The sequence below is a fragment of the Muntiacus reevesi genome, chromosome 6 (assembly GCF_963930625.1).
Source record: "Muntiacus reevesi chromosome 6, mMunRee1.1, whole genome shotgun sequence".
Classification (NCBI taxonomy): domain Eukaryota; kingdom Metazoa; phylum Chordata; class Mammalia; order Artiodactyla; family Cervidae; genus Muntiacus; species Muntiacus reevesi.
In genome coordinates, this window is record NC_089254.1 from 48,981,722 (window position 1) to 49,009,619 (window position 27,898).

The window sequence follows — 27,898 nt, forward strand, 5'->3', positions numbered from 1 at the left end:
TCAGGATGAGCAGGTAGGTGAAGGATGCACAATTTCCCGTTTCAAAATGAAAGAAGAGAAGCTTGGATATAATTTGCTAATTATATCTGGATGGTGGGAGTCATTGAATAGGGAGAGGATTAAAAAATGGGAGAAATTACAACTACTGAGTGTATCAGGTAGTAACAAAACGTAGATATTTTTACTTAATCTTTCTAGATGATAACTGTGCATTTTATAATGAGGTAAGTAACTCCTTCTCAACCTCAGCTTCCTCACCTTTAAACACTGTGGTGCCCTGAGGGTCCATCTTGGCCCTCTCTGGCCTCCATGCCTAGATGACCTCATCTGGTTCCATGGCTTTATACCACCCAAGATTGATGTTTTTGCCTCTCCATGATTTAGACTTACATAGTCAAATGTCTACTTGGCATTTCCACTTTTTATGTCTAAAACTCACCTAAAATTGACATGTCCAAAGTAGGACTCCTGATCTGAACTGTGACTCTCCCAGCTTTCCCTCTTTAATAAGTAGGGATACTATCCATCTAGTTGTCGAAACCCAAAACCCAGGAACCATCTTTTGATCCTTCCCTTCCCCTCCTTACCCACATACAACTCAGGACCATGATGCATTAATTTTTCCCTAAAACTCATCTCAAATCTATCGACTTAGCTCTACTTCCAGTCCCTCTATGCAACTTCAAGCCTGCCTTGATTTCATGCCTGGAGTTATTCAATAGCCTCCCTGCTTCTTCTCTTGCATTGCTATAATATATTTTCACTCTGCAGCCAGACTAAACTATTAAAAATAAATCATGTCCTCTGCTACTTAACACCCTTCAGTAACTTCCCACTGCTGTCAGAATAGAAATCGAACTGGCTCTTGCTTTCATCTCTAACTTTGCCTCACACCTTGCTTCTCCTTTAACAAACTACTACTGTGAAGGTCGTTTTACTGGGTCTCAAAAGACAAAGGCCGTTCCTGCCTCCAGAGGCAGGCTTTGCACTTTGTGCTCTCCCTGCCTTGACTGCGGCATACCAGCTCTTCACACTGTGGGGCCCACCTCATCTTCTGGTCTTAGTCCATGTTCGGCTTTCTTAGAGGCCTTTCCTGGTCACTCTGTGCAGTCATTTAACCTTAATCGTTATTATCCTATTTGTTTCTTTTGTAGTATTTATAACAATTTGAAATTAACTTTTATATAGCTAGCTCTTCTGTGTATCTATCAGCTACACACCCATCCATCATCTATTTATCTGTATCTATCATCTTCCTACTTTGGGATTAATGCACTGTGGGGGCAACAGTCCTGTCTAGTATATTTGTTGCTGTATTTTCCCTTCTTCTAACAGTGTGTGTTATGTAGAAGGCTCTCAGTAACATTTTAACATGGACTAAATAAACAACCATATTTGTTTATGGCAAATAGTGATTAGATGGCAGAGATGGGATGAGAACCTGACCTTTTCTTGCTTTAAACACTTACTCATTCATTATAAGATCTCCTTATCGGTTAACTAGAACTTAGAGTTCTTCTCTGAGCAAGACAATTTTATTAAAGCAAGGACTATTTTAACTAAATATACTGAAGAAATGCAGTAATAATTTGGTTAACTAGTCTTCCCTCTAAGTATTTTACCTAAATTCCACTGGTGCTTTAGTTAATCACACATATTTTATTTGAATTATTTAAATAATTGCCTCAACTCTCACTTTTTTTGGCTATCATTTATTATTCTTTCTATGTATGAAGAACCATTTCCTTTTAAAAATAACATTGTCCATACCCTTGTGAACTGGTTAATTTTCTTTCCAACATTTTCTTTTGGGCTGTTGTAGATATGACCAAACAGTCACCACAATAATGCTGTTGTTTCAAAGGGTAGACTTTTTTTCTTATAAAAAATTGAATGTGAAAAAAAATCCACCTCATATAGTGTGAGAATGCCTGTTTTTCTTGGTCATATTTCATTTCCTTAGTAAGACTATTTTCTTCTGCTTTCCATTGTCAGCAGACAAAAAAGATACAATTAAATCAAGGAAACCTGGCAGAGCCGATTTTGGAAAATAAAATGAATTCAGTTTCTGACTTGAACAAAGAGTAATTTATTATGTTGGAAAAATACTGCTGTGATGAGATTCAAGCTCACTGTGTCTCATGTTAGCTCAGGACACCACTTTAGATCTGCATTTGTATTATCTTTGAGAAGGGGCAGGGATTTCACCCCCAAACTTTAAACTCTGAAAAGGACGTGGAGTTGTTTAAGGGTCAGAAAGTAATTAGCGCCCAGAACCTATGTGTGGAGGCTGGGGCCAGGTTTGCAGACTTTTCCAGTCCTAAGCGCTTTGACTCTAAGTACAGATGTCTGCAAACAACTTGAGACATTCTGTTGGAGCAAATGAAGAACTAGAGTGGGTTAGAGGGAATTTTATGAATCAGATGAATTCCAAGATATATTTAAAATTAAAAATGTTTTTTGATGAATCTAACAACCATAATAATACCTTATAAAATATATTATCATTTAATATTTACATAAACCATATTATTTAATATTTACAACCAGCATTGTGAGGTATAATTATTCTCGTTCTTTATAGACAGGAAAAGTACAACTTGAAAAATTAAGCGACATTGAGAGTCACACAGATAGTAAAGTCAGCCAGGACTAGGCTAGGACACTGTTCTGGTATTACTAAGAAGATGAAGAAAACCAGTGTCAGTTTTCATGAATTTTTCCTTCACGTATTTCTAGATTGTGCCAAACTTTTGACCTGTTTGGTAGTAATTTTATCCTAGCATCTTCCACATAGAATGTTTTTGTGGGACAAGTCAGGTAATTAACAGTTAATTATAGTAAAAATCAAGGTCCCCAGAAATATCACTACCACTTACTGAAAGTTTTATATGCATCGTCTCATTTAATCCTCACAGTCTTATAAGGAAGCCACTATTTGTATTTTCATTTTACAAATGTGTAAAATGAGGCTTAGGAGAGTTAAACAACTAGTCCAAAATCTCACCACTGTTAAGTGGCAGAAATGATTGAAACCTAGAGTATCTGATTCCAAAGTGTGTGCATCCAAGCTTTATCCCATAGTACTTCTATGCAGAATAAGACGGGAGAGGCTGTGCTGCCAGGTCACTGGACCCTGAACTATGACTGGATTGAGTCAGTAATATGATGTCAGCTGATTCAGGTTTCCACATGTGGCTCCTTATGTAATGGACAAAATTAGGTTGGGTAAGCTTCTACCAAAAGGACAGTTGCAGTGAAGAAAAGTAACTTGCTACAGTAAACAACCCATCTCTGTGGTGTATGTTTTACCACACATAAACAGAGTTCTAGTCAGTTAAAAGTTTGCCCTCAAATTCTGAAATAATCCCTCACAGAATGCTTATCAGGAATGGTGGTGTTTTTTTTGTTTTTTTTTGTTTTTTTAGTTTTTGGGGATGTTTGTTTTTATTACCTAAGTTTAAAACTCTTATAATTTCCAAGCAATCAAGTTTGGAATACTGAAAGAGAGAACTAGAATTTTAGAAAAATACACTATTTTGTTGATCTTTTTAGTGAATTGATTCTGCTTTGTTAAACGGAAATAAGTAAATATGTTCTTTAATTTTTTTTATTATGAGAAAATCATTTAAATCTCTTCTCTATTTAAATAAAAATTGAGAAAATATTTAAAGAATATCAGTTTGAAGGGACACCAAATTAGAAGCCAGCTACGGAGTAGAGGGAGGGTGTCCCCCAGAGCACAGTGTAGGCCCTCTTTACATCAGAAAGAGGACACAGTTAGTAGAATTTCAGTCACAGAGGTTGAGAGACAGCCTCCTTGACTGAGGAGATTATGCTGAGTAGTAGTTTGGTCAGTAAGTGTTAGTTGCTCAGTCATCAGTCGTGTCTGACTCTGCGACCCCATAGACTGTAGCCCGCCAGGCTCCTCTGTCCATGGGGATTCTCCAGGCAAGAAAACTGGAGTGGATTGCTGTGTCCTCCTTCAGGGGATCTTCCTGACCCAAGATTGAACCCGGGTCTCCTACACTGCAGGCAGATTCTTTAGCATCTGAGCCAGCAGGCAAGCCCCAAGACTTGGGACTTTTGAAGGATGTTCTGAAGTGTTTGGCTAGTTGAGAACTAATGCAGGGTGGAAATTTCTGGAAGAATACAGCAGAAAGTGTTAACATTGATTACACTTAGGGAGTGAGAATGGAGAATTGGGGAGGTGGTCAGAGGATATTTCCTGTCCACTGTGTATTTTTTAGTCTAAGTAAAATTTTTTTTCCATGAGAATATACTTTGTAATTAAAAACAAAACAAAACATAACAACAAAAAGAATTGACGCAGAGACCGTCTAGGAATGGGCACAGGTTTTCAAGCAGGAAGATGACAAAGTCAGATATATAATTTTGGCAGATGGTTTTAGACTATATGAGTCAATACAGAGAGAGCAGAATCAGGAGGTCAGTTGTTAGAATAACCTTGGAATCAGATGTTCAGTAATAACTTCTAAGCCAGCTATACTTTGGAAGCAATATTCTAAAGCCCACATGGAGCATCCATTTTCTTCACATAAGAATACTTAAAATGGTTCAAAGTAATAATAATTTAAAGTTTGATATGTCTGCACTAGAGGGAGTTACATTTTTATTAACAGCTTAAATCTCTGTCAGTATAACAATCCTTAAGTAAACATATCTTCAGAGTAAAAGTAGGAGATAGATATATGAAAGAAAAAAAAAACAAAGGATACATTACAAATGAATAGAAAAAAAGAGTAAGAGCAGCACATGACATATTAACTTTTTTTTCCCCTGTGTATCAGGCAGGCTCGATGGTGGCAGCTCTGGTTTTTTACTTTCTGTCATTATAAGCATCCGTTTACTAAACTAACAGCATTTCATTAAGCAAGACTAATTCCTGAGAGCATTACCTTAGCCCATTAGCTTCCAGACAGTCATTAATTCCTCTGACATGTCTCGGGATGAGATCATTATTATTATCATTATTGTTTTTATCAATTAAGTTCATTTGCAGAAAAAAGTATCTATGTAGTTTTAACAGTGGGTATTTTCCTTTGGAAACATGGGTTTTTAAAAAATATTTTATTTTTTTAAATTAATATTGGAGGCTAATTACTTTACAATATTGCAGTGGTTTTTGCCATACATTGACATGAATCAGCCATGGGTGTACATGTGTCCCCCATCCTGAACCCCCCTTCCTCCCCATCCCATCCCTCAGGGTCATCCCAGGGCACCCGCCCTGAGCACCCTGTCTCATGCATCTGACCTGGACTGGCGATCTGTTTCACATATGGTAATATGAATGTTTCAATGCTATTCTCTCAAATCATCCCATCTTCACCTTCTCCCACAGAATCCAAAAGTCTCTTCTTTATATTTGTGTCTCTTTTGCTGTCTTGCATATAGGGTCATTTTTACCATTTTTCTTCTGACTTACTTCACTCTGTATAATAGGTTCCAGTTTTATCCACTTCATTAGAACTGATTCAAATGCATTCTTTTTAATAGCTGAGTAATATTCCATTGTGTATATGCTGAAACATGTTTTTATAGTATCTTTTTGATAGTGATTTTTTGCTTTACCCATGTGTTTCCATAGATCTTTTGGCTACCACTGAAGCTAGTCCAAATTTTTTATGTTTAATTCTCATAGTCTAACAAAAAATCAGAAACAGCTTTACAAAAGTATCCCAACAACATATTTTGGTTCCTCTGTAATTTTTCTTTATTGGTACTTCTGAAAGAATCTCTAAAGATGATCATGTGCCTGACATTAGAAGTGCGAAGCAAGATTTCACAAGCGTTCTGAATTTGAATTTCTTGTTCACAAGAATTGTTGCCACTGATGCATATGGTGATTACTGAGCCACAGTTCCATGGATGGGGAGGCCCAGTTTGACTGTAATGGAAAGAGCAGATGCCACCGGAACACAGTGGCCAACGTCAAAGTGACCGCTTGGGCTGGCAGACAGTAGTCTGTCCGTTACCACTTTCCAACACTTCCAGAATTAGGGACAGAAAGCAAACTCATAAAACAACTGTGGAAAGTATAAACAACCAAGAAAGGTAAGGGAAAATGAGATGAAATAGAGTGTTTAAAAATTCTAGGCTCAAAAAAAAAAAGAAAAAAAATAAAAATTCTAGGCTGTCCAATAAAAGTAGGAACAGACATTAGATGCAATGGAACATAGTGGGGAACACAAATCATTTGGGGAGTCAGTGAAAAACAGTTCTGACATGTTTGGATGCCAAAGATTTTTAAAGTTGATCTCTTTTGGCCTGGTAAGATTTTATGCATTTTTGTCGTTCCAGTCCAGAGGTCTAAGGATTAGTGGACATTTCTGCCAGCCTGGAACTCATGTAGTGAAAAGGACGTATGCATGTGACAGTGAAAGGGTGAATACATAAAGACAAAGGGCTTCTTTTCAAGAAAAGGATAAAAAATTAATTATCACTGTAATCTAGGACCAGTGCTTCAAAATAATGTTAAATTAGTACTTTACTTAAATTAAAATTTTCCATTTATATATCCTAAATATGGCCATTTTCATCTCAGTTGACTTTTTTTTAATGTTGACTAGCTTTCAGAATGCTTAACCAGATAGGGTTTAACTGCCCAGAAGAGTGGGACTTGAGCCCTATTCTAAATTGATATATATGGGGAACTAGCTCTTCATTAAAAAAAATAATAATAAAATAAAATAAAATATAAAAAAGGATTAGAAGCTATTTGGATGTCTGATGCCAATTTTATATGGAACTAATGAACAAACTAATTCATATAAGTTTTGAAATAAATCTATAATTTCATTGATAAGAAGGAAAACATGTTTATCAGAATAGCTCAGAAGCATGCAATGGAAATAAGTGTGAACACAAAAGTACTTTCTGTTTTTAGCATTAGTTAAATATTTGCCTTGAAGCCAACACAGTACTAGTTGGATGACAGGACAGTAAGTTCTATTAATGATGGACTTTTCATTATCATAGATATGCTTTTGCAATTTTCCTAGATTTCTGCTCCAGGGTCACATGGTAAGTCAATAGTAGTTATAAACCTCTCAGCATTGTGATCAATACCTTTGGCTGACGTAATCTAGACCTCTGGTGTAATTTACAACAAAGGACAGTTTGGGCAAGCCTCTGTTTTATTGCCTTCAATTCACCAACTGAAATATTTCACTGGTTTATGACTGAAGTTATTTCCAATTTTTGATAGATAGGGAATTGAGATAGTCTTGAAGAAAAATGTCAAGTATGAAATGGAAAAACACTTTATGGAATTAAAAGCAATAAGCATTTCTTCCTTTGGGGCAGAGTGTCTGCATACCTATCTCCTGACACTGTCTAAAGCACCACAGGAGTGCATCCTACTGTGTCTGTGTAGTCAGCCATGTATGTCCAGTCATCCAGATGGACTAGAATATTAATGAAGTATTCCTTATCTTCCAAACACACCCCACATAACATAAAACACCATATAACAATACTGCACGTAGTCTGCTTTTCCTGAGTCTGAATAATCATTAACCATCCACTTGAGCAAAGTAAGGAACAGTCATACTCTCTAGACATGAATACTGAGAATTGGGATTCCTGCAACTTGTGCCTTCCTGCAACCTTCCTGTCATTTAGACAGGTTGTTTTTTTCCATGTCTGTTGTTAACTCTAGGTTTGAAGGCTAAACAAGAAAAAAGGAAACTAGTCATTGGAGAAGTATTAAAGAAATAGTAGAGAATCTGGAGAAACAAGAAGGAACAGAGGAGTCTTTGGGTGAACCGTACTAAGAGGGAAGATGCCACCATCTTGTCCTTGTTTTGTCAGGCTTCTCAACCCCCACCTGTTCTGCAGGATCAGCACTCAAGGACGAGGCAGAACCACAGCTTTATTTCTACTATATAAAACTGGTACGAGGTGGATGGTGGGGGAAGGATTTGTATTTAGGCATCTATAAGGTTCTTTTAGGCTTAATTTCCCTTTTATCAGCTACAGCCTACGTTTACATGGCCTTTTATTGAAGATTATAATAATAATATCACAATTACTGGCAACTATGGTATCTAGGTGAAATTTACACACTATTTTTAGTCCTTATACAACTTGCACAGTAAGTAGGATTAACCTATGTGACAGATGAAGAAGCTTAGACTGACAGAGGTTCAGTATTTTCTCAAAGTAAGTCAGAGCTTGATCTTTTTACTTTACGAAGAAGCTTCACTTGGTATGTTTAATCTGTGATGCCCTCCCTGATTTCCAACTGTTTTACAAAGCTATAGTAATCAAAGCAATATGGTATTGGCATTAAAACTAGACACAAAGATCAATGGAACTGAACAAGAAATCCCAGAAGTAAACCCACACATATGTGGTTGGTTAATTTTCAACAAAGACACCAGAATATTCGTGGAGAAGGGACAATCTTCTCAATAAATGGTGTTGGGAAAATTGGACAGACATATACAAAAGAATGAAACTGGACCACTATGTTAGACCATTCACAAAAATCAACTCAAAATAGATTAAAGACTTGAATGTAAGACCTGAAAACATAAAACCCCTATAAGAAAACATAGGTAGTAAGCTCCTTGACGTAAATCTTGGCAATAACTGTTTGAGTCTGACACCAAAAGCGAAGGCAACAAAAGCAAAAATAAACAAGTGGGACTATATAAAATTTAAAAGTTTCTGCACAGCAAAGGACACCATCAACAAAAGGGAAAGTCAAACTACTGAAGGTGGGAAAATATCTCAAATCCAAAATATATAAAGAACTCACACAACTCAGCAAAATAACAATCCAATTAAAAATTAGGCAGAATATCTGAATAGACATTTTTCCAAAGACGATATATAGATGGTCAACACGTACATGAAAATATGCTCAACATCACCAATCATTAGGGAAATGCAAATCAAAACCCCAATGACATGTCAGCTCACACCTGTTAGGATGGCTATTTATCAAAAAGACAAGAGGGGGAAAAGGCAAGAGAAAACAAATGCTGATGAGGATGTGGAGAACAAGGAACCCTTGTGCCCTACTGGGAATGTAAATTGATGCAGCCACTATGGAGAATAGTATGGGAGTTCTTAAAAAAAATTAAAAAGATAAAAGTTGCATACAATCCAACAACTCCACTTTTGGACATTTATCTGAAGAAAACAAAAATTCTAACTCAAAAAAGATATATGCACTCTCATGTTCACTGCAGCATTATTTATTAAAGCCAAGACATGGAAACAATATAACTATGTCTTGGTGGGATGAATGGACAAAGAAAAGTTTATATATATATATGTGTGTGTGTGTGTGTGTGTATATATATATATATATATATAGTGTTACATGTTAGTCACTCAGTTGTGTTTGATGCTTTGTGACTTATGAACTGTAGCCTGCCAGGCTCCTCTGTCCATGGAATTCTCCAGGCAAGAATACTGGAGTGGGTTACCATTTCCTTCTCCAGGGAATCTTCGAGATCCAGGGATTGAACCTGGGTCTCCTGCATTGCAGGCAGATTCTTTACCATTTGAGTCAACAGGGAAGCCCATATAAAATTTAGCCATAAAAAGAAGGAAATCTTGCCATTTGCTACAACCTGTATGGACCTTGATGACATTGTGCTAAGTAAAATAAGTCAGACACTGAAAGACCATCTGATCTCAGTTATATGTGGAATCTAAAAGGAACAAACCATCAAAACACATCAAATCAAATCACAAGGTCCCCACAAAAAATGCTCATAGATACAGAAAACAGATTGGTGATAGCCAGAGGGGATAAGATGGTGCAAGAAATAGGCCAAGGGTCAAAAGCTACAAACTCCCAGTTATAGACTATGAAGCCTTTCCAAAATGGTTTACAGATCTAAGAAAATGCAATTCTAATATTCACTAACTGTGTAATATTGTCTCTTTGATTAAATTTCTTGAGGTGGGAGAGTGTTTATTTGTATTCCCATTACCTAGCATAATACCTGACATATGTAGATGTTCATTAAATATTTAAATGAATTAAAAATTAATTTATTTTACATGTTACTTTTTTTCCTTAACTAAACTGGGTAAATTAACAAAGCAAGATGTCAGCAATTAAACATTTAATGTGCTTGTACAGGTTTTCTATCTCTTCAACATATTTCTCTAAGGAGGCAATCTCTTGTGTAGGTCAGAGAGCAAAAACATAATTGATGCCTACACTGTGGAATAAAAAATCTTGTGATAATTAAAAATTCAGAGCACCCAGAAAAACTCTGCAAAGGTATATCTTTTTACCCCTCTCTCCCTAGAAAGATTCCCTTCCAACCCCCATGTCGGTGATTCACCAAACATCATGGGAGTTGCATACGCAACTCTGTTACCTGTGGTGGCTTAAAGTGACTGACTGAGGACAAGAAAATCCTGTTTCAGTTGAGCAATTGTTTGAAGATCTGCTAAGTGCCAGATACTTGGGATGGAAAGATGACAAGTTCTCTTCTGGGGGTATGCGGTCTGACAACATTCTATGGAAATGCATCTCTTGGCAGAGAAGGAGTCTGACTGGGTATGGGCATTAAATTCTCTCACTAAAGAATCAGCCCCCATCACACTTTGGAGGCATTGGTTTAAACCTGGACCTTTTTTTAAACAAAATCAGACTGCCCCAAGACTCAGATGACTGAAATTTCACCTCTGAATTCCTTTACCATTACAACAATACTCATGGATATATAACCTGAAGATAGCTTCGCTAGTCCCTAGGGACACCTGAAGAGTGGGAACTCACGATGAAAAGTGGGGTTTTACAGGGGGTAAGAAGTTCTCTCTCCTCCAACACCCAACTGGGAATTTCTGTGCCAACTGCAGGTTGCAGTTCCATTGTCATATCTTCTGATATAAGGATGCACCTTGTTGGAGAAGAGCATCAAGCTGAAGTAGGGGCCAGCTGCTCTGGCAACTCAAAGACTGTTACGGAAATGCTAGGTAATGCAGCAGGTCAGGGGAAACACTGTTTAGAAAGGCAGAGACTTCCTGAAACTCATGGATGCAAATTCTTTTAGGTACGGATGCATCAGCTTGACTAACAACACTCTTCTAATGGATGACTTGATGTAGCCAGGTGAAATCAATCTTAGGCTTCCCCTGTCCTTATGTAAATGAGCAGGTAATCAAGCATGACTAACAATAACCAACTATCAGTATACAAGATGATACATCACTTTAATTGTATGATTTATCAGAACAACAACTATTAACATACAAAGTACCATTCAGCTCAACTGCAGGTATAGGCAGTGACAAGTATCTAATTCTTCGAAGCATCACTTAACTCCCACAGTCTGTCCAGACATATTAACCTAAGGACACATTTATAAATAGCAAACATGACTTTCACATTGTAGCTTTTTCAAGCATATATACAGGTGTGCAGTCTTGTTGATGAGTTGTTTCCATAAGCTCTATTCTTGATGTATTCATTCTCCTGACATTAGTAGAAACAGTTTTTTTCTGCAGAGCAGATTTTTTTTCTTCCTCATCCATTATGTACAATATTCTGGAATTAGTATCACTCTATACACTTCTGAAATAATATTTGAATTGGAATATCTCTGCAGTACAATTCCTTGGGTCTTCTGGTAAGTTCCACCACTGTCAAAGAACTTTCAGTTGTAATCACTGTCTCACAAGAAGAGCTTAACTTTAATATTGGGTTTTAGCTCAACTCTACTATAACACACCCTCTTTATAGCTTGCTGTGTTAACCCTTGGCTTCAAGTCCTGGTGATGTAATGAGGGTGGGGAGTTCTGGCCGTGAGTACATTTCCTTATCACTTATTCACAGCCATTTGAAACCATGCTGTTATTAATCCAAGTTCGACATACCTTTTCTGAAATGTTCACAGTGCAGTAATTTTGTGGCCTAACAAAAGTTTTCTCACATCATTAAAAATAAACCTTTTTATAAAAATATAATACTTTAAATGTTTACATCAACAAAATCAGTTTGAGTATCCTGTGCCACATGCATTATACAGTAGTAAGCACAAAATCCCACAGAACAAAACATCACAAAAGTCCTGACTAGAGTAACTGTTCATCCAGGCGAAATGGTCAGAACTTTCAATCAACATATTTTTTTCCCTAAAATATGTTTTGCTTAATAACACAAAATGTTCTAATACAAAACTGGCTTCCCCCGATTTGATTGTTTCCAATTTTTTGTGGGGTGGAAAGCTGCCACCTGACAAAGAGGCTGATATTTCCAGTCCATTGATTCTTTCCAAGGCTCTATGAGCCACGATAGGAACCAATAATGCTTTTAGTCAGAGGTATTCCGCTTTAAAAACATGCTGTTACCTTTAAAAACAACTGTCATCACAAATTACTTGTTTTATTTTCAGAGTTGTCATTAAAAAAAAAGACAAGACTTCTAAATGTCCACATCCAGATTAGAAAAGTGTCATTCTTAAACAGTTGATTTTTAACTGGCAAATATTTCACTGCGACTAAGCTATCTTATGAAAACCTTAATGTCGTTTATGTACAATATGTAAATATTCCCATAAATTTATAAACATATTTCAAGTCCTGTTGTTTTGAAATGTTGACTGTATTGTCTATGGATAGTTCTCCAATAAAAGGAATGTGTAGACAAAAATTTAAAAGAGAATGTTTACCTAACAGGCAAATGACAACATCGGTAATAAAAAAATGTGTTTTTCATACAATGCATAATTTCTTTGAAACATTTTAATTCTAAATGAGTGGCTTGGTCCCAGGGCTGCCATGCTCTACTGGGACATTACCATTTCTTTTGAATTTTCTGTCATTAAGAAGCCCTCAAAATGCATTGCTTCAGTTCCCCATATGAAATCAACTGGGATCTTGATTTTTAAAAATTTCAACCCAGCATTTGGGTTTTGGCCTGAATGTGACAGAAGCATTATCACAGCTGCAGGATTGCTGTTGGTCACTGGTCTGCAAGACCAAGCTGCTTGCTCTGATGCTTTGTCAGATGAGAAATTCTGTAGAATCCAGTGATTTTAATAACAATATAAGGTCCTATAATAGTGCAATCTTGGCAAAAGCAAAAAATACCCAGTGGCCTTTCAGTGGCCTGGCAGTGAAAAGAATGTTGGACAAAGGGTGGACTGTTGTTCAGGCAGTTCAGTGACGTTTCTCAGAAGGGGACTCGATGGCACAGGTGCCTCCATCCATCATGTATCCCCCTCGCCACTGACATTATCTTGTGATGACAACAGAGAAGGATATGGAGCGACACATTTGACGTTCACGTAAGTAGCATTCACATGAACATAGTGCTCTCCAATGAAAGTAGAGAATATCGCGGATATCCTGGAGACCAGTTCAGAAAAGGATGGGCGCAGCTCAGCCTTAGGGTGCCAGCATTTCAGCATCACTTCGTACCTGTTTCAGAAAGGACGCAATGCTGTGAGGACTCTGAAGGCAAACACTTGTGCAAAAGTACAGAACATAAGAGCTACAGAAGACGCTGCTGGAATTCTTACTTACAAGGCATCTGGGCAGTATTCAGGTTGTAGGAGCCTTCTTCCTTGCAACAAATAAACTGTTATGTCAAAGGTGTTGACGTCAGGATAAGGTGGTGCTCCTCTTGTCATCAGTTCCCAGAGGAGCACGCCAAAGGACCACTGGTCAAATAAGGGAAGGGAGAATCCAGGTGAGGGGAGAGTGGCCACACAAATATGAAAGGTCTTCATAACAAAACTTGGTTTAGTATTCAATACCATTGCCGTTTTAGGCAAAGTTTTCCTTGAAGACAATTAGTACCCTATAAGTTTATGACTTGTTTAAAACAGAATTAAAATTTAGATTACAAGTAAATGCAAAGTTTTCAAAAAGGATGCCTGGAGTCCACATGATGATTACAATTTCATCAGTAGTTAGCACAGTGCATTTTCCAAGTTCTTTCCTATAGAGTCAAAGCATTAACATGTTTCTATCCTTCTTAAGTCAATGGCTTCATTACAATTTTAGACGATTAGTGAAAAAAAAGAAGACAAGGCTTCCAAAATTTAAACTTGTGGGATTTCCAAATGAATGAAAACACTCCTTAAGAAATGTAACCATATCTAAAAGTTAATGTTAAAAGGTCTAAGTCAGTAAAAGTAAAAATCTATATTAAAAATCAGAAGTAATAAGACTGCTCAGCATCAAGGCTCTTGAATGAAAATGAATTTCAATAAAATAACTATATTTTGAAAATGTTAAAGGAGGAAATTAATATAAAACAGCTGTAACATACTTTATAGGATGATTACAAGGACACAGAGAGGTTGACTGATTTGCTAAAAATTCCTCAATAAATCTGAATCCACATAGGGATAAACATTTCAGAGTTCATGACTCTTGGGTTTTGCTTGGTCTACTAAACTTCTCTAAATATGCAGTTTCTTGATTTAGAGCACTCTCCTTGGAATAGATCAGGTCATGCATGTTATCTCACCCTGGACATGTGCCGAGGTGAGGATGACACAGTGAGAGTAAGTCAACACGTGCGGGTCACCCCCCGGGCAGAGGACCCAGGAAATCAGTTCTTTCACGGCACTTCCAAGACACTTGCACACAGCAGCGCATGGGGGCAGAAATGAGGCCCTGAGGAAATGGAAGCTTGGAGGGGAAAGAGAATACAGCCCAGAAAACATAAAATTGAGATGCAAGTGTAGCTCATAACTCGGCAAGGAGACTAAAGCATGTGTTTCTGAAAGGAAGCAAGCAGGTAGACATTGTAGTTGCTGATACAAATCTCCATGAATGACTTTTTCCTTTTGCCCAAGTTCAAGAACGCTTTAAGGCCACTGACTTCCTTGATCCAAACAGAGAAAATAAACTCCTTGGATGGGTGGGTGGGGGGAGGTGGGGCAGGGTACTAGATAAATTTGCTGTCTTCTGCAGCCTTTCAAAGTTTTCAAAGGCCTCAAAATCTTCTGAGTCACTTCTGATGACACCGCTGTGTTAAGTCCCAGAATTTGCATTAGAATTTAAATCAATTTAACAAGTATCTATTGACCCTTGAGGGCTTCCCACGTGGTGCTAGCAGTAAAGAATTGGCCTGCCGATGCAGAAGACAGATGCAGGTTCAATCCCTGGGTTGGGAAGATCCCCTGGAGAAGGAAATGGCAACTCACTCCAGTATTCTTGCCTGGAGAATCCCATGGACAGAGGAGTCTGGTGGGCTACAGTCCATAGGGTCACGAAGAGTGGGACATGACGAACGTGACTTAGCACACACTAACCTTTGATGATGCACAGGTAGGTTACTGTCCAAGTTACTGGACAGGCCCTGAGGCTGATTTAACAGGGTTAAGAGAATTATGCAATTAGTTATGCAATTACCTGTCATGTAGAACAATAAGATCTAATAACTGCAATACAGAGCAATTATAGTAAAGAGGTACAGATGTTGTAAAAAGGCAAAGGGATAACAGTGGGGTAACTAAGAGATGCTTCAGGAAGAAAGTGACAGTAGAGTGGGTCCTGAGGAACAACGAGAGTCTGTTCTGTAGATACATGTATTGTGAGGGCAGAAAGAGTATTCTGGATGAAGGCAATGGGCTCAAGGGTAAAGGGTAAGACACTCAAACGTGTTTTTTTGATTTTTGAACCATAAGGACAACAGGTCACTCTGCTTGATGTGTGGAGCAGATGAAGGGATGAAGGATAGATAAGGTTGAAAGGGGACCGTGTTTTTGAATGTTAATCATGGGTTAAACTGAAATCAATGGGACGTGACTGGGGTTGAGCTCCAGGAGATTGTATCTGTAAACACTGCTTTAAACAAACAGGGGAAGCTCACCCACAATACGGAGACCAGTTAGGACACTTTTGAAAGGGGCAGGTGAGGGCTGCTACTGAATACTGGCAACATGGAACCTTATGAGACTGAACTCTGTCTCTCCCGGGAGAGCCTGAACTCTGCCGGGAGAGCAAACTCTCTAACTCGCTCTCCGAATTAGAGGGGTGGGAGAGAGCATGTGTCATCAAATGAGCTTGGCACGGGTGGGCATCACGCCCTTTAAAAAAAGATTGTCTTATTTAATCCGTATAACAAGTCTGTAATGTATTCGGTTTTGTAGATGTTTCAAGAATGAGGAACTGAAGTTCTGAGAGGCTGATTACTAGTGTGTGATCAGGTCTCCCTAACTGACAGCCTAGTTATAGGAGGTCTGGAGGCAAATTTGCAAAAATAAGGGGCAAGAGTTGGATAAATTTAGTCCTGTAAGGAATTATAGTGAAATTCGCTCAGTCATGTCCGACTCTTTGGGACCCCATGGACTATACAGTCCATGGAATTCTCCAGGCCAGAATACTCGAGTGGGTAGCCTTTCCCTTCTCTAGGCGATCTTCCCAACCCAGGGATTGAACCCAGGTCTCCCACACTGCAGGTGGATTCTTTACCAGCTGAACCACCAGGGAACCCCAAGGAATTGTAGGACTTAGACAACTGGTATCAGAGGAGGGTTGGAGAAATCATGGGACAGAAGAGGTGAGAGGGAGGCAGTTTCATGAACAGTCTGCATTCCAAACTCCCCTTAACAGCTTGGACTGATTGGATGGTAGGGGGTGGGGAAGTGAAGGGAGAGAATGACACTGACCAAGAAGGTAGGGGGTAGAGGCTGGGGGTAGGGCATGGGAGGGAGGGATAGAGAAGGAGAGAGAGAGAGACAAAGGGCTGGGGGAGGTGTATGATGCCTGTGCATTAAAAATGATGGAAGCAAGTCAGTTTTAGTTTCAAGACTGGAGAGCACAGTCATTCATGCTTATTGTGTGAATGATCAAGGCTTTCTGAATATCTGAGCACCAGCAGTGAGCTCATCTAAAGAATCTCTGCCTAATTTTACCAAAGATGAAGCTGAAAGCAGTTATTAGAGGTAAGAGATTGTTATAAGCTATAAAAAGTGATAGGCACATTGCTGCAGCAATCAAAGAATAGATACAGCCAAATTGGAGCATTCAAAAAGAAAATAAATTAAAAAAGTAAACTGAGATATAATACCTTTATAAAAAAGCATAACTGATTTAAAGATGGATTAATTGATAAAATTTAGCAACTGGTAGGTTGATAATCTTTTCAATAAAACTGAAAACTTCTGCTCTTTGAAAGATGCAACTAAAAACGCAAGCCACAGACTAAAAAGTATTATTTGTAAGAACACATATCTGATAACATGTACCTATAACCAGAATACATAATGAACTCTTAACAATAAAATAAAAAATAACCCAATTTAAAAAACACTAGAAAACAGAATACATATGATCCAGCAAGACTACTTATGTGAAATAAAAAAATAAATAAATAAACTGTAGGTCTCAACAGTTACAAAAAAACAAATACTACATGATTTCACTTATAATGAGGTATCTAAAGTAGTCAAACTCTTAGAAAGTAGAATGGCAGTTGCCAGAGATGCTGGGGGAGGGAGAAAGGGGGAGTTGTTCAGTGGATATAGAGTTTCAGTTTTGCAAGTTCTAGAAATCAGTTGCATAGCACTGTGCACATAGTCAACTGTACTGTACAATACCCTTAAAATGGTTAAGATGGTCAACTTTATGTTTTTTATCATAATAAAAAAAGAATAACTATGGATATATTGATACTATTGATCCTCTCAAATGTATTATGCTATGTGAAGGAGACAGACTCAAAGGCTATTTACTGTATGATTCCTTTTATAGGACATTCTAGAAAAGGTAAAATTACAGACAGAAGAAGGACCAGTGGTTTCCAGGTTTTAGGGGTTAGTGCAGGTTACACCACCAAGACGTGTAAGGAAATTTTCTGGGATGATGGAACTGTTTCATATCCTGGTTGTGGTGGTTGGGGTCATACAACTGATGCAATCTTTAAAACCTAAAGAACTGCACAATAGAAAGGATGAAGAGTTGGTATATTGCACAATGGTGATACCATTAATAGAAATAAAGAAGTGAGCCATCAACAGTTGGCAGGAAAGAACCTGACTTTGAACACAGTAAATTTGTGTTGCCGATGAAAACATCCAGTGAGAGAGATGCAAAGGCGACTGTTGATGGGAATGGTTGAAACTGTTGAGAGAGGCTGACACCTTAAGACCAAAATCCTGGGGGACAGTTGCATGTAGGCTGTGAAAGAAAGAGAAGCTGTCAAGGTAAAGAAAACACAGTCTAAAAGCAGGAGGAAAACAGGATGGTAGAGTGGCCCTGAAAACACAGAAGGAAATTTCAAGAAGAGAAGGACAGCTGAAGATATTAAATGCAGTAGAATGATGAAGCAGGATGAGAAAGCCAGTTGGCTGAACAAAGGAGAAGTCAGTACTGACTTTAGTGAAAGCATTTGTACTAAGCACAAACACTATGCAATACTGGATATGAGTAACTGCATGTATAGAAGATACCTCAGTTGTTGGAAAGGGTTTCAAGAGTATTCAGATTTTAGCTGAACTGCTTCTGGGCATTTGCGAGAAAGTAGACCTTCCTACAAACAGGCAAGTTTTTGTCTGTAGGTCTCAACATAATACAAAACATAAACAACATAAAGGTTTATTATAGGTGCTTGGATATGTTCCATGTCAACATTCAAAAGACTGTGCTGTTCTAGAAATGAAAACTTTATGCAAATTTATAAATCCATCAATAACCATCCAATAAATAACTATTTGTTGAAGCAGCATGGTATGGATTACACAGGTTCACCCTTTGGTGAACCCCCCTCTTTCAATGAGAGGGGGAAAGACACAGCACTTTGAATCTACAGAAGCCTGTGTAAATCTCCTGAGTAGCTCAGGGGCAGTTGCTTTACAAGAAGTGCTAACCTCCTCGCTGTGCATGTGTATTTTTGTGCAGATAGTTGTGAGTGGTACAGGACTATCAAAAAGCTCAGAATCCCAACTCTTGCCTTGAGCATCCAAAATTTCATCAGACTTGTCTCAATAACTTTGCTGAGGTATGATTTATATGTCATAAAATTTGCCAACTCTAAGTGTATAGTCAATGATGTTTAGTAAATTTATATAGTAGTGCAGCTATCATCACAATTCAGTTTTAGATCAATTCCAACATCCCAGAAACTTCCCTCATGCCTGCTGGTAGTCAATCTTTGCTTCCACCCTCAGCCCCAGGCAACCACTGATCTGTTCTCTGTCTCAATTTTTTGCCCCTTTCTAGAAATTTCACAAAAATGGAATTACTCAATGTGTAATAATTTTGAGTCTGCCTTCTTTCACCTGACATAATGTTTTTGAGGTTTATCCACATTGTAGCATGCATCAGTGGTTCTTTCACATTATTGAATAGCATTATTCTGTTGTACAGATATACCACGCTTTACATACCCATTTGCCAGTTGATGGACATCAAAATTGCTCCTGGTTTTTTTACTATTATGAATAACACTACAGTGAGCATTCATGAGCAAGTCTTTGTGTGGGCATATGTTTTCATGTGCTTATTAGCTAGGTGTTCATACATCTCCTTGCTAAAATGTCTTTTCAAATCTTCTGCCTATTTTTAAAAAATGGGTTATTTTGCCTTCTTATTGAGTTCTAAGAGTTGGTTCTCCTTCCTAGCAGTTGTCAAGTCTAGATGAAATGTACATGCTTTCAGGATGGGTTAATTCTCCTTACCTAATGCCTTTACCTGTTACCATCATTAATGTTTCCTCAGCCTACCTCTCTAGCACGTTTTTATTTCATCTTTTTCACAATCTTTGAGGATCAAAATCCAGGCAATAAGCTCTAGCATGGGCTATCACATCCACTTACCAATCTTATCCACCCTGAAGTCCCATTCCTCCACCATGTCCTAAGATACATGTGTTCATTGAAAAAAGGCTCTCAGTCACCCTCAGCTTATTCTCTAATGACTCCTCCACTTCCTCAGGAACTGAAACTCTGCTTTCACTTAAAGACCACAACATCTTCAAAACTCTTACCAATAGAGGCCACACCTCTCTCTCTTGCTGACTCACAGGGAGGAGGGTAGACAACTTCTCACCTCCCAAAGCCGTACTCAGATCCCCATCCCCTGTAATATCTTAATAGCTGCCAATCCTTTCTCTTTTGCAATCTATGTCTTCTATTAATGCTATTTTCTTCCCACCTTGTTTGCTGATGTCACCAGTTAACGCTTTTCTTGTTTTTGGTTGCTATCCTCAAGGACTGAGACATTACTGTTTCCCTACCTCCACATAACATAGTCCTCTTGATTTATGAAAAGCAAATAGAATATTCCATTCAACACCCAGGCTCCTCTGCACATTCTAGATCAAATCATTCAGGTTCCAAGAGCTTTCTTGTGCTCTGAGTAGCAGGAGCCTCTGCTGACCATACTCCATTTCTTCTTGACACTTTCTCTTCCTCTGGGTCTCCCACCTCTCTGCTTTTCTCCTTCATGGCATGTATGTAGGTTCCTCTGAATAACTGTATTGGAGTCTCAAAAGCCTATTTCCAGCCTTGACCTCTGCTATGGACTGAACTGTGCACCATCCTTTTCAAAATTCATATGTTGAAACTCTTAACTCCCAGTGTGATGGTATTTAGAGGGGGAGCCTTTGGGAGAAAATTAGGTTTATATGAGATCATGAGGATGGAATTAGTGCCCTTACAAGAAGAGACCCAGAGAGCTTACTCTTGCTCTCTCCCCAGCATAAGGCATAGTGAGAAGGTGACTACATGCTTGCCTCACCAGAATTTGACCACACTGGAATCTCCATTTCCCACTTTCAGCCACTAGAACTGTGAAAAGTAAATGTCTGCTATGTAAGTCACCCAGTGTATGGTGTTTTGTTATGGCAGCCCGAGTTGATTAAGACAACTAGTGTTTGTACAAGCTGCAGATCCACACTTCCAGTTGCATGAAAGACACCTTTGCCTGTATGTCCTACTCCCAAGTCAACCTCAGCATGTGCAAGGCACGATTGATATTTTTCCTCTTAAACTGGCTTTTGCGCCTCTATCTCACATAATTGTAATTGTACCAGTATATAACTTCAATCAGCTATGACTTTCATCAATTTCTTGCTAAATACTGTTGTTTCTACCTCTGAGATGCCTTCTCTTCCATCTTTTCTGTTTTTATAGTATCTATGTTATTTCATATTCTATCTCTCATTTTGTCTTCCTGTGTCTACTCCTCTCAAAACATTTTGCAGAATGAAGAAAGGCTATAGTGTAATCTGATTACATTTTAATGTTTCCACATGGCCAGAGAATAAATTCCAGACTCCCTAGTTTGCTTTCCAAGGATCTCTATGATCTATGATGAAAATATTTTTCTCAATTTATTCTCATAACTTCCCCCTGTGCCTTCTATTTTTGCCAAATCACCACTGCTTATTGTTTGCTTAGAACTTTAAAGAAGTGTATACCTTCCTGCCCCTTTATCTCACCTGGACTGGCATTTTTTATTTCACTGTCCATTCCATCATCCTTACTTTAAAGCCCATTTCAAGAATCACCTTCTCCACCAGGTGAAAGGGCAGTGTGGTAGATTCGGCTGCTCAGGTGAGTGTCTTCCCCACCCTCAGAGCTCTGCTGCATGCCCTCAGATGCTTGTTCTGTGAGAGGAGGATGACCTTTGCAGATAAAGGAGGGCTAGGCAAAGGGATAATGTCTTCACTGCTAGATATGCCTCAGGGACAGCTTCCAGGTTTCTCTAGGTAGAATTTTTCTGCCCTTGAGCTATGAGTGACTAGATTAATCCCAGTCTACTTTGTGTGAGTGATGAACATGGCTTCCCTCTCCTGCTGAGCAAAGTTCCTGGAGGGCAGGGCTTACACCAGGTTCCCAAGGACCTAACATGCTGTTCTGCTGGACATTTATTCAAACAGTTTTTGAATAAATGAATGAATTTATGAGGCCATAGTATGGGTACCTATTAGACAATCAAGCCTATTTTTACTTATTAGAAAAAGCTGGAATTATGGTGTTGAATATTTCTTTTTTAAAAAAATTAAGTTCCCATAAAATTACTTAAAAAGTTGGATATGAAAGTATAGAGTTTGAAAATTACTAAAAAAGTTGGATGTGAAAGTAAAGAAAAGTTTGAGGTGATGAATACATTACCACATCTGACTTGGTGGTAAATTTCTGAGTCTGCAGGCTTTCTAAAGCCATCCATTTCACTGGCAGTTTTGCACCTGTTTTGTTGTGTACGCTATAGTATTCCTTATCATACACGTCTCTGGCAAGACCAAAATCAGCAACCTTGACAGTGAATTTTTCATCCAGCCTACAGAAAAAACAAAAATTATTACCAGTGGCTAAAAGAGAATAATTTACAGTGATTCTGAATCTCTATTGATTAGAACAAGCAGCTTCAGTATTTGAAATCCATAACTTCTGCAAGAAGGGCTTCATCTGGCCTGTATTGACTAGCGCTAAATCACAATGGAATCCTTGAATAAAAATGCTTGACATTTACATTTCAAATTCAACAGGCCAAGGAAAGAGATTGTGAATGATGTGGCATAAGAAAATCTTTTTGCTTTAATGTAGATCTGGAGAAGTAGTAAAATTGGCCACCCTCCCAGCTTTCTTTGGTTGCTAAATCGAGTATGCCAACTGACAAACCAAAGCAATCAGTAATCACCACTTGTCAACTTATTAGCAATACTTAGTTTTATGGGGGAGATATGACAGGGGACTGTTATTTTATTTTTTCCTTCTCAAAGGGCTAGGCTAGTACATACAACTCTTTTCTACCAGTGAGGTAATAAGAGAAAAAGGATACACAGTAAAGTATCTGGGAAAATAGCAAGGTTCCAGGAAAATAAATTCTTCTATCTCAGGTTATGTATCCTTTGTTTAAGCTGGTTTTTATGTTGTTATGCTGACCAAAACCAAGGTAGGAAATTAATAGCACAGTGCTCTCATTCACACATACCATAAGCCATGAATCAGTGCTATGGAAGGGAAAGCACTGAATCAATTACAAACTGTGGACTGTTGTATTATACAGCTCAGGCAGCCAGACACAAATAAACCTCTTTGTATATTCATTCTCAAATACCATTTTTGGTAGGGTTTCTGCAGGCTGACTTCAAATCCACTCTTGGGAAGTTACAATATGTTGGTATTTGTGTTACCAGTCCCTCTCTGTTTCACTGTAAAATGCTGCAGATCGAATTGTCTCTTCCAAACACTAATGCAGTGTGAAACCACAACACTGGGGACTATGGGTGGGAAGGAAAAAGAAAAGCTAGAGCACACAACAGCTGTTTAAGACCCCCCTCTGGAGAATTCCTTTTAAATTCTGTTTGATAAAGCCTGAAAGCTCCACCTACATACCCAGTGCTTACATATCGATTTAGAACTGTGACGAAAATAAAGGACTTTTACATGAGAAGAGAAAACATCCTCACTAGCCTTGAAGAGTGGGAAACAGATTCTTCTCTGTCACTTAATCTGGACTGCAGGCACAGAGATTCTTATACTTACATACAGTTTCTTGCAGCCAAGTCTCTGTGGACAAACTTTTTGCTTGCAAGATATTCCATGCCTTTGGCTACTTGAAGACCAAAGCCAATAAGATCTTTTACAGTTGGGTTCTGTAATCAAAGAGAATTGGAAACCCATAAACTAATAAGCATTTACTGTTCTAGCTATGGTCTCAGAATTCTGAAATATTGATAAGAATTACCTTATCAATTTCTTATCAAAAACAAAGAATTACCTATTTCAAATAATAACTTGTTTCCTGTTGATAATAATCATTTACTTAGTATCTATTATTTGCAAAATACCATGTTAGAGGTTTTTCATAAATTTTGGCTAATCCTTACACCCTCACTTCTGTCCATTTTCCAGATGGGGAACTGGAGTTGTTTTAAAATGTGGAGTTTATTATTATTCAGGTATGGTACAGCCAGCAGATGGGAACAAATGCCATCAAAAAGACCGTTACTCACAATTCCCGAGAGAATGAGGCATGTCATGTCATGCAAGGCCATACAGGGAAGCACCGGGGTTGGTTAGGAGGCAGAGGGAACAAGGGGAAAACATATTAAGAGCCTTTATGGTGATTTCTGTGGGAAGGAATGGGTGAGGCAGAGGAAGTAGCTTAGAATCGGCTGGTTTGAATAACTTCAGTGTGCTCTGTGGTGTAAGGACTGTCCCTGGAAGTCTGACACCCAGTTTTGAAGTGATGAGGGCAGGTAGATGGTGGCCCAGGGTGTTGGCACCCTTTAAAAGAGGTGGGTGGGGTATGGGCTCTGGAGTGGTTGGCTTAGTGACGAAAGGCATGCTCTCTGAAGGTGAGCTGTTTAATACCTCTGGGAATTTGCCAGTCCTGTGGGAAGTGGGGAAAGCAGTCCTTCCAGGGTCGGCAGGTCTCCAGAAATATATGGTTAATACAAGAAGCTTTGAGAGAAATAAATCACTATAAACCTCTCAGATGGTAAATTGCGGAGTTAGGATTTTAGCCTATATCTGTTAAGACTCCAAAGTTTATGCTGTAGTGAAATCAATCATATGAGAGGCCCTCCTACTGGTACTGAAGCAACAGTGGCCTGAACCCACACAGAAAACAGGAGATCTCTTTCTCCATATGTTCAACACACAAACTTGGATGGACAGCATAATAGCTTTAGTAACTATAAGAACTGTATCTGAAGTCACCCAGATATCACCGGAGTGCCTGGTCATCAGGAACAGGATAACTCTTCTTCAGCAGCCACAGCGGAATTTCTGAGCTAAAGAGGCAGTCAGTGGGGACCCTGCAAGGAGGGCTACAGTCCTCCTTAATGCAACCAGCATGTAGAGAGGCCATTTCCTATGTTTTTGGCCTCTCTTTAAGATATATCTGTTAGTGGTTGTAATAAGTACAAACTCCTTGGACTATAAAGGCAATGGTACTCTGTAAGGTAAATTCACCTTCACCTTATTTGCAAAAATTCAGAGCTAGAGAGTATTCTCTTTTGACTGAATGCAAAATATTTCTTTACTATCCTAGAGCTCATTTCTCTAAGAATCTGATCCCATGTTTATGAAGTTTTTTTGATCAAGAGTAAAGCTACTCCATAACTTCTAAAGAGGTCTGTTCACACAAGTCAAAAAGCAGCCTGGGGCCATCTGTGACTTCAGTTCTGGAGACTTCTTCTTCCCTCCCTGCTCCTGGTCTAGCCATGGCTTGCTCAGCCTTTTTGGAACTAGCATATATGTCACTAACAAAACTGTCATTTGGAAACATCTAAGAATCTCTTTTGTAACCCTGAACTCATTCATTCAGCAGATACCTCCTGAGAGTCTATGTACCTAGCTCTATTTTAGGTGTTGGAGCTACAGTACTGAACAAAATACACACAAAATTGCCTACCCTCACACATATATACATATACATAGCTATCATTTATTACTTGGTAGAGTACTGTTCAATAGAAATATGAGACAAGCCACATATGTAGTTAAAATTTTTCTAGTAGTCACACTAAAGAATTAAAAAGAAACAAGCAAAAATTATTTTCACAGTATGTTTTTCAACCCACATATCCAAAATAATATCATTTTAACATATAATCAGTATAAACAATTACTGATGAGATATTTTACCTTCTTATTTTATACTAAATATTGAAAACCTGGGATGTATTCTACACTTACAGAAAATCTCAATTTACACTAGTCACATTTGATGTGTGGCTTATGGCCACAGTTTTGGACAATTCAAGCCTAGTGTATCATATGAGGGTGTGATGGATAACAGCAAAGCAGGGGAGAGGAGAAAGAAAGAAGGCATGAGAGTGTAGTGGTCAGCTGCAATTTTAGATAAGTCGGGGAAGCTTTATTTTGAAGATGACATTAGGGCAGAAAGCTGAAGTTAATAACCAAGTGAGATATGTGGATATTTTGGAGAAGAATAGTCTAGGTGGAGAGTCTAGGAAGTGCAAAGGTCCTGAGGTGGAAGAGTGGGCAGCAACTTTGAAGAATAGTGAGATTCATTCATAATTAATTTTCAGTGTATTTCCTTCTAAGGTTAAAACTACCTCTGGGCTGAGGCTCATTCTGGCTCTACGTCTCCTGTGCAGTGCTTTATGTGGTGTATAGCAGGCATCGAAAGATGTGTACCTGTCTGGGGGATGGCAGAGCGAGGCTGCCTGCAGGGCAGGTAAGAATCACTGTCCCCGGAAACCCTTCTATGTATCACTATATCCGAAACCAGAGAACTGAGTGGGCCTCTGTCTATTTGAACGGTGTCAACGTTTCACATGGGTTTCTTTGGCTAAAAATTCTAAAAAGGTTCAAAATAGCACATTTTGGAAGGCTGGCTGGCTTATAGCTAATTCACGAGTTAGTAAGCTTGGCAATATACTTACATGAGTCTCATTTCTAATGAAATTTCGAAGATCCCCGTGTTTCATGTATGGTAGGACCACCAGTGGAGACCCCTCACTTCGGAGGCAGATTCCCAAAAGCGAGAGAACATTGGGATGACTAAAATCTTTCATGATGATCCCCTCAGTCAGAAATTGGGAAACTTCTCCTATGTCAGTGATTCCTAAGAAAGCCAGCAGTGGAGACATTAACTTCATTACAGAGACAATGATTACTTCATCAGGTTCAGGGAGAGACAGTAGAGACTATAAAACCATTGGACTACATCTTGCCCTGATGCCTCATCCTCAGAGTGTTTTTTTACAATACAGTTGAGTGAATGATGTCACCTGTGCTGCACTTTTGAGTCACCACCTGCCCTTGTTTTTGAAAGAGTCTAGCAATCAGTTTGTCTCATGCAGAACCATAGTTTGTCTCACACAGAAAAAGGAGAGGGAAGAAGGCCAGTCCATTTCTGTAGTGACTGTCTAGGGCAGGGGTTGGCAAACTTTTCTGTAAAGGACAAGACAGTAAATATTTTTGGCTTTGTAAGCCACATGGTCTCTGTTGCAAATACACAACACTTGCCATCGCAGTGCAAAAGCAGCCACTAGTGACTGATAATAGTGGTTGAGTCTTGATAAACTGTTTACAAAAACAGGCAGCAGGCCATAGGTTTCCAGTCCCTGGACTAGGAGGATTTGAAGACCAAACGTTGCCTATGCTATCTAAGTAGACTCTTTTGTTATAATAGTTTCCAAATAGAGATCCCAAGACTTTTTTGTTATAATAGTTTCCAAATAGAGATCCCAAGGGCCTGATATTAGTCAGCACTAATGAAGAGTTAACAACCTTTAATTTATTAATCTGATTAGTATCAGTGTCAGTGATGATACTCTTACAAATGCAGTGCATTCCAAGACCTGGACATCCATCTGGACCAAACAGAGATCAACATACACAAGGGACAGAGAAAGATTTCTTGGCATTAGGATTTCTTACTACAACTGGCAGTAGTGCTCTTTACTGAGGCAAATTTATTGACAATTATACTTAATCCATCACAGTTTGTAGTTAGATTTCATATAAATTGTTGCTTTAATTATCTTGTGGTTAGACTTCCAACAAAATGAACCATACAGAACACTGTTCAGCATGCAGATTTATGTTCAAAAAGGCTGAAATACTTCTGTTGATAACATATCTTGTAGGAAAAACTTTCACACATGCACTGAAAACATTAATTCCAATATAAATTTGTAATGTATCTTGTTAACATTTTTTTTAGGCTGCCTCAAACTATGAGCAGAAACTTAGAAACGGGGCAAAGTACATTGACTTGACATGTGAGACCTGTCAGTAAAGGTGAAGCCAGGCCAACTCTACTATGAGTACGGTGGGTTGTACAAGACAGTAATTCATGCCATAATTATGGCTCTGGGTCATTAATAAAGTCTTAGTTTATGTTTGGAAGCATTCCATATTTCTCTCTTTTTTTAAACAGGAAAAAAAAATCAAACAAAGTTTAATAACACATATACATGGGAAAGATCCAGGAAAACTGAGTAACTCTAGCATTC

At 38.4% G+C, this 27,898-nt stretch overlaps 1 protein-coding gene across 3 annotated transcripts in view; it reads right to left on the reverse strand.

Annotated features, from left to right (window-relative positions):
• Positions 1-11,192: 11,192 nt before the first annotated feature.
• MET (MET proto-oncogene, receptor tyrosine kinase) overlaps positions 11,193-27,898 on the reverse strand; it is a 111,412-nt gene continuing 94,706 nt past the window's right edge. For all 3 annotated transcript variants that reach the window (XM_065939928.1, XM_065939929.1, XM_065939927.1), the window contains 5 exons: positions 26,321-26,502; positions 23,448-23,557; positions 22,074-22,239; positions 13,525-13,661; positions 11,193-13,419 (listed from right to left, as the gene is read on the reverse strand). In XM_065939928.1, coding sequence (XP_065796000.1) covers positions 13,209-13,419; positions 13,525-13,661; positions 22,074-22,239; positions 23,448-23,557; positions 26,321-26,502 — 806 coding nt within the window. In that variant the 3' untranslated portion in view covers positions 11,193-13,208. The remainder of the gene's footprint in view (positions 13,420-13,524; positions 13,662-22,073; positions 22,240-23,447; positions 23,558-26,320; positions 26,503-27,898) is intronic.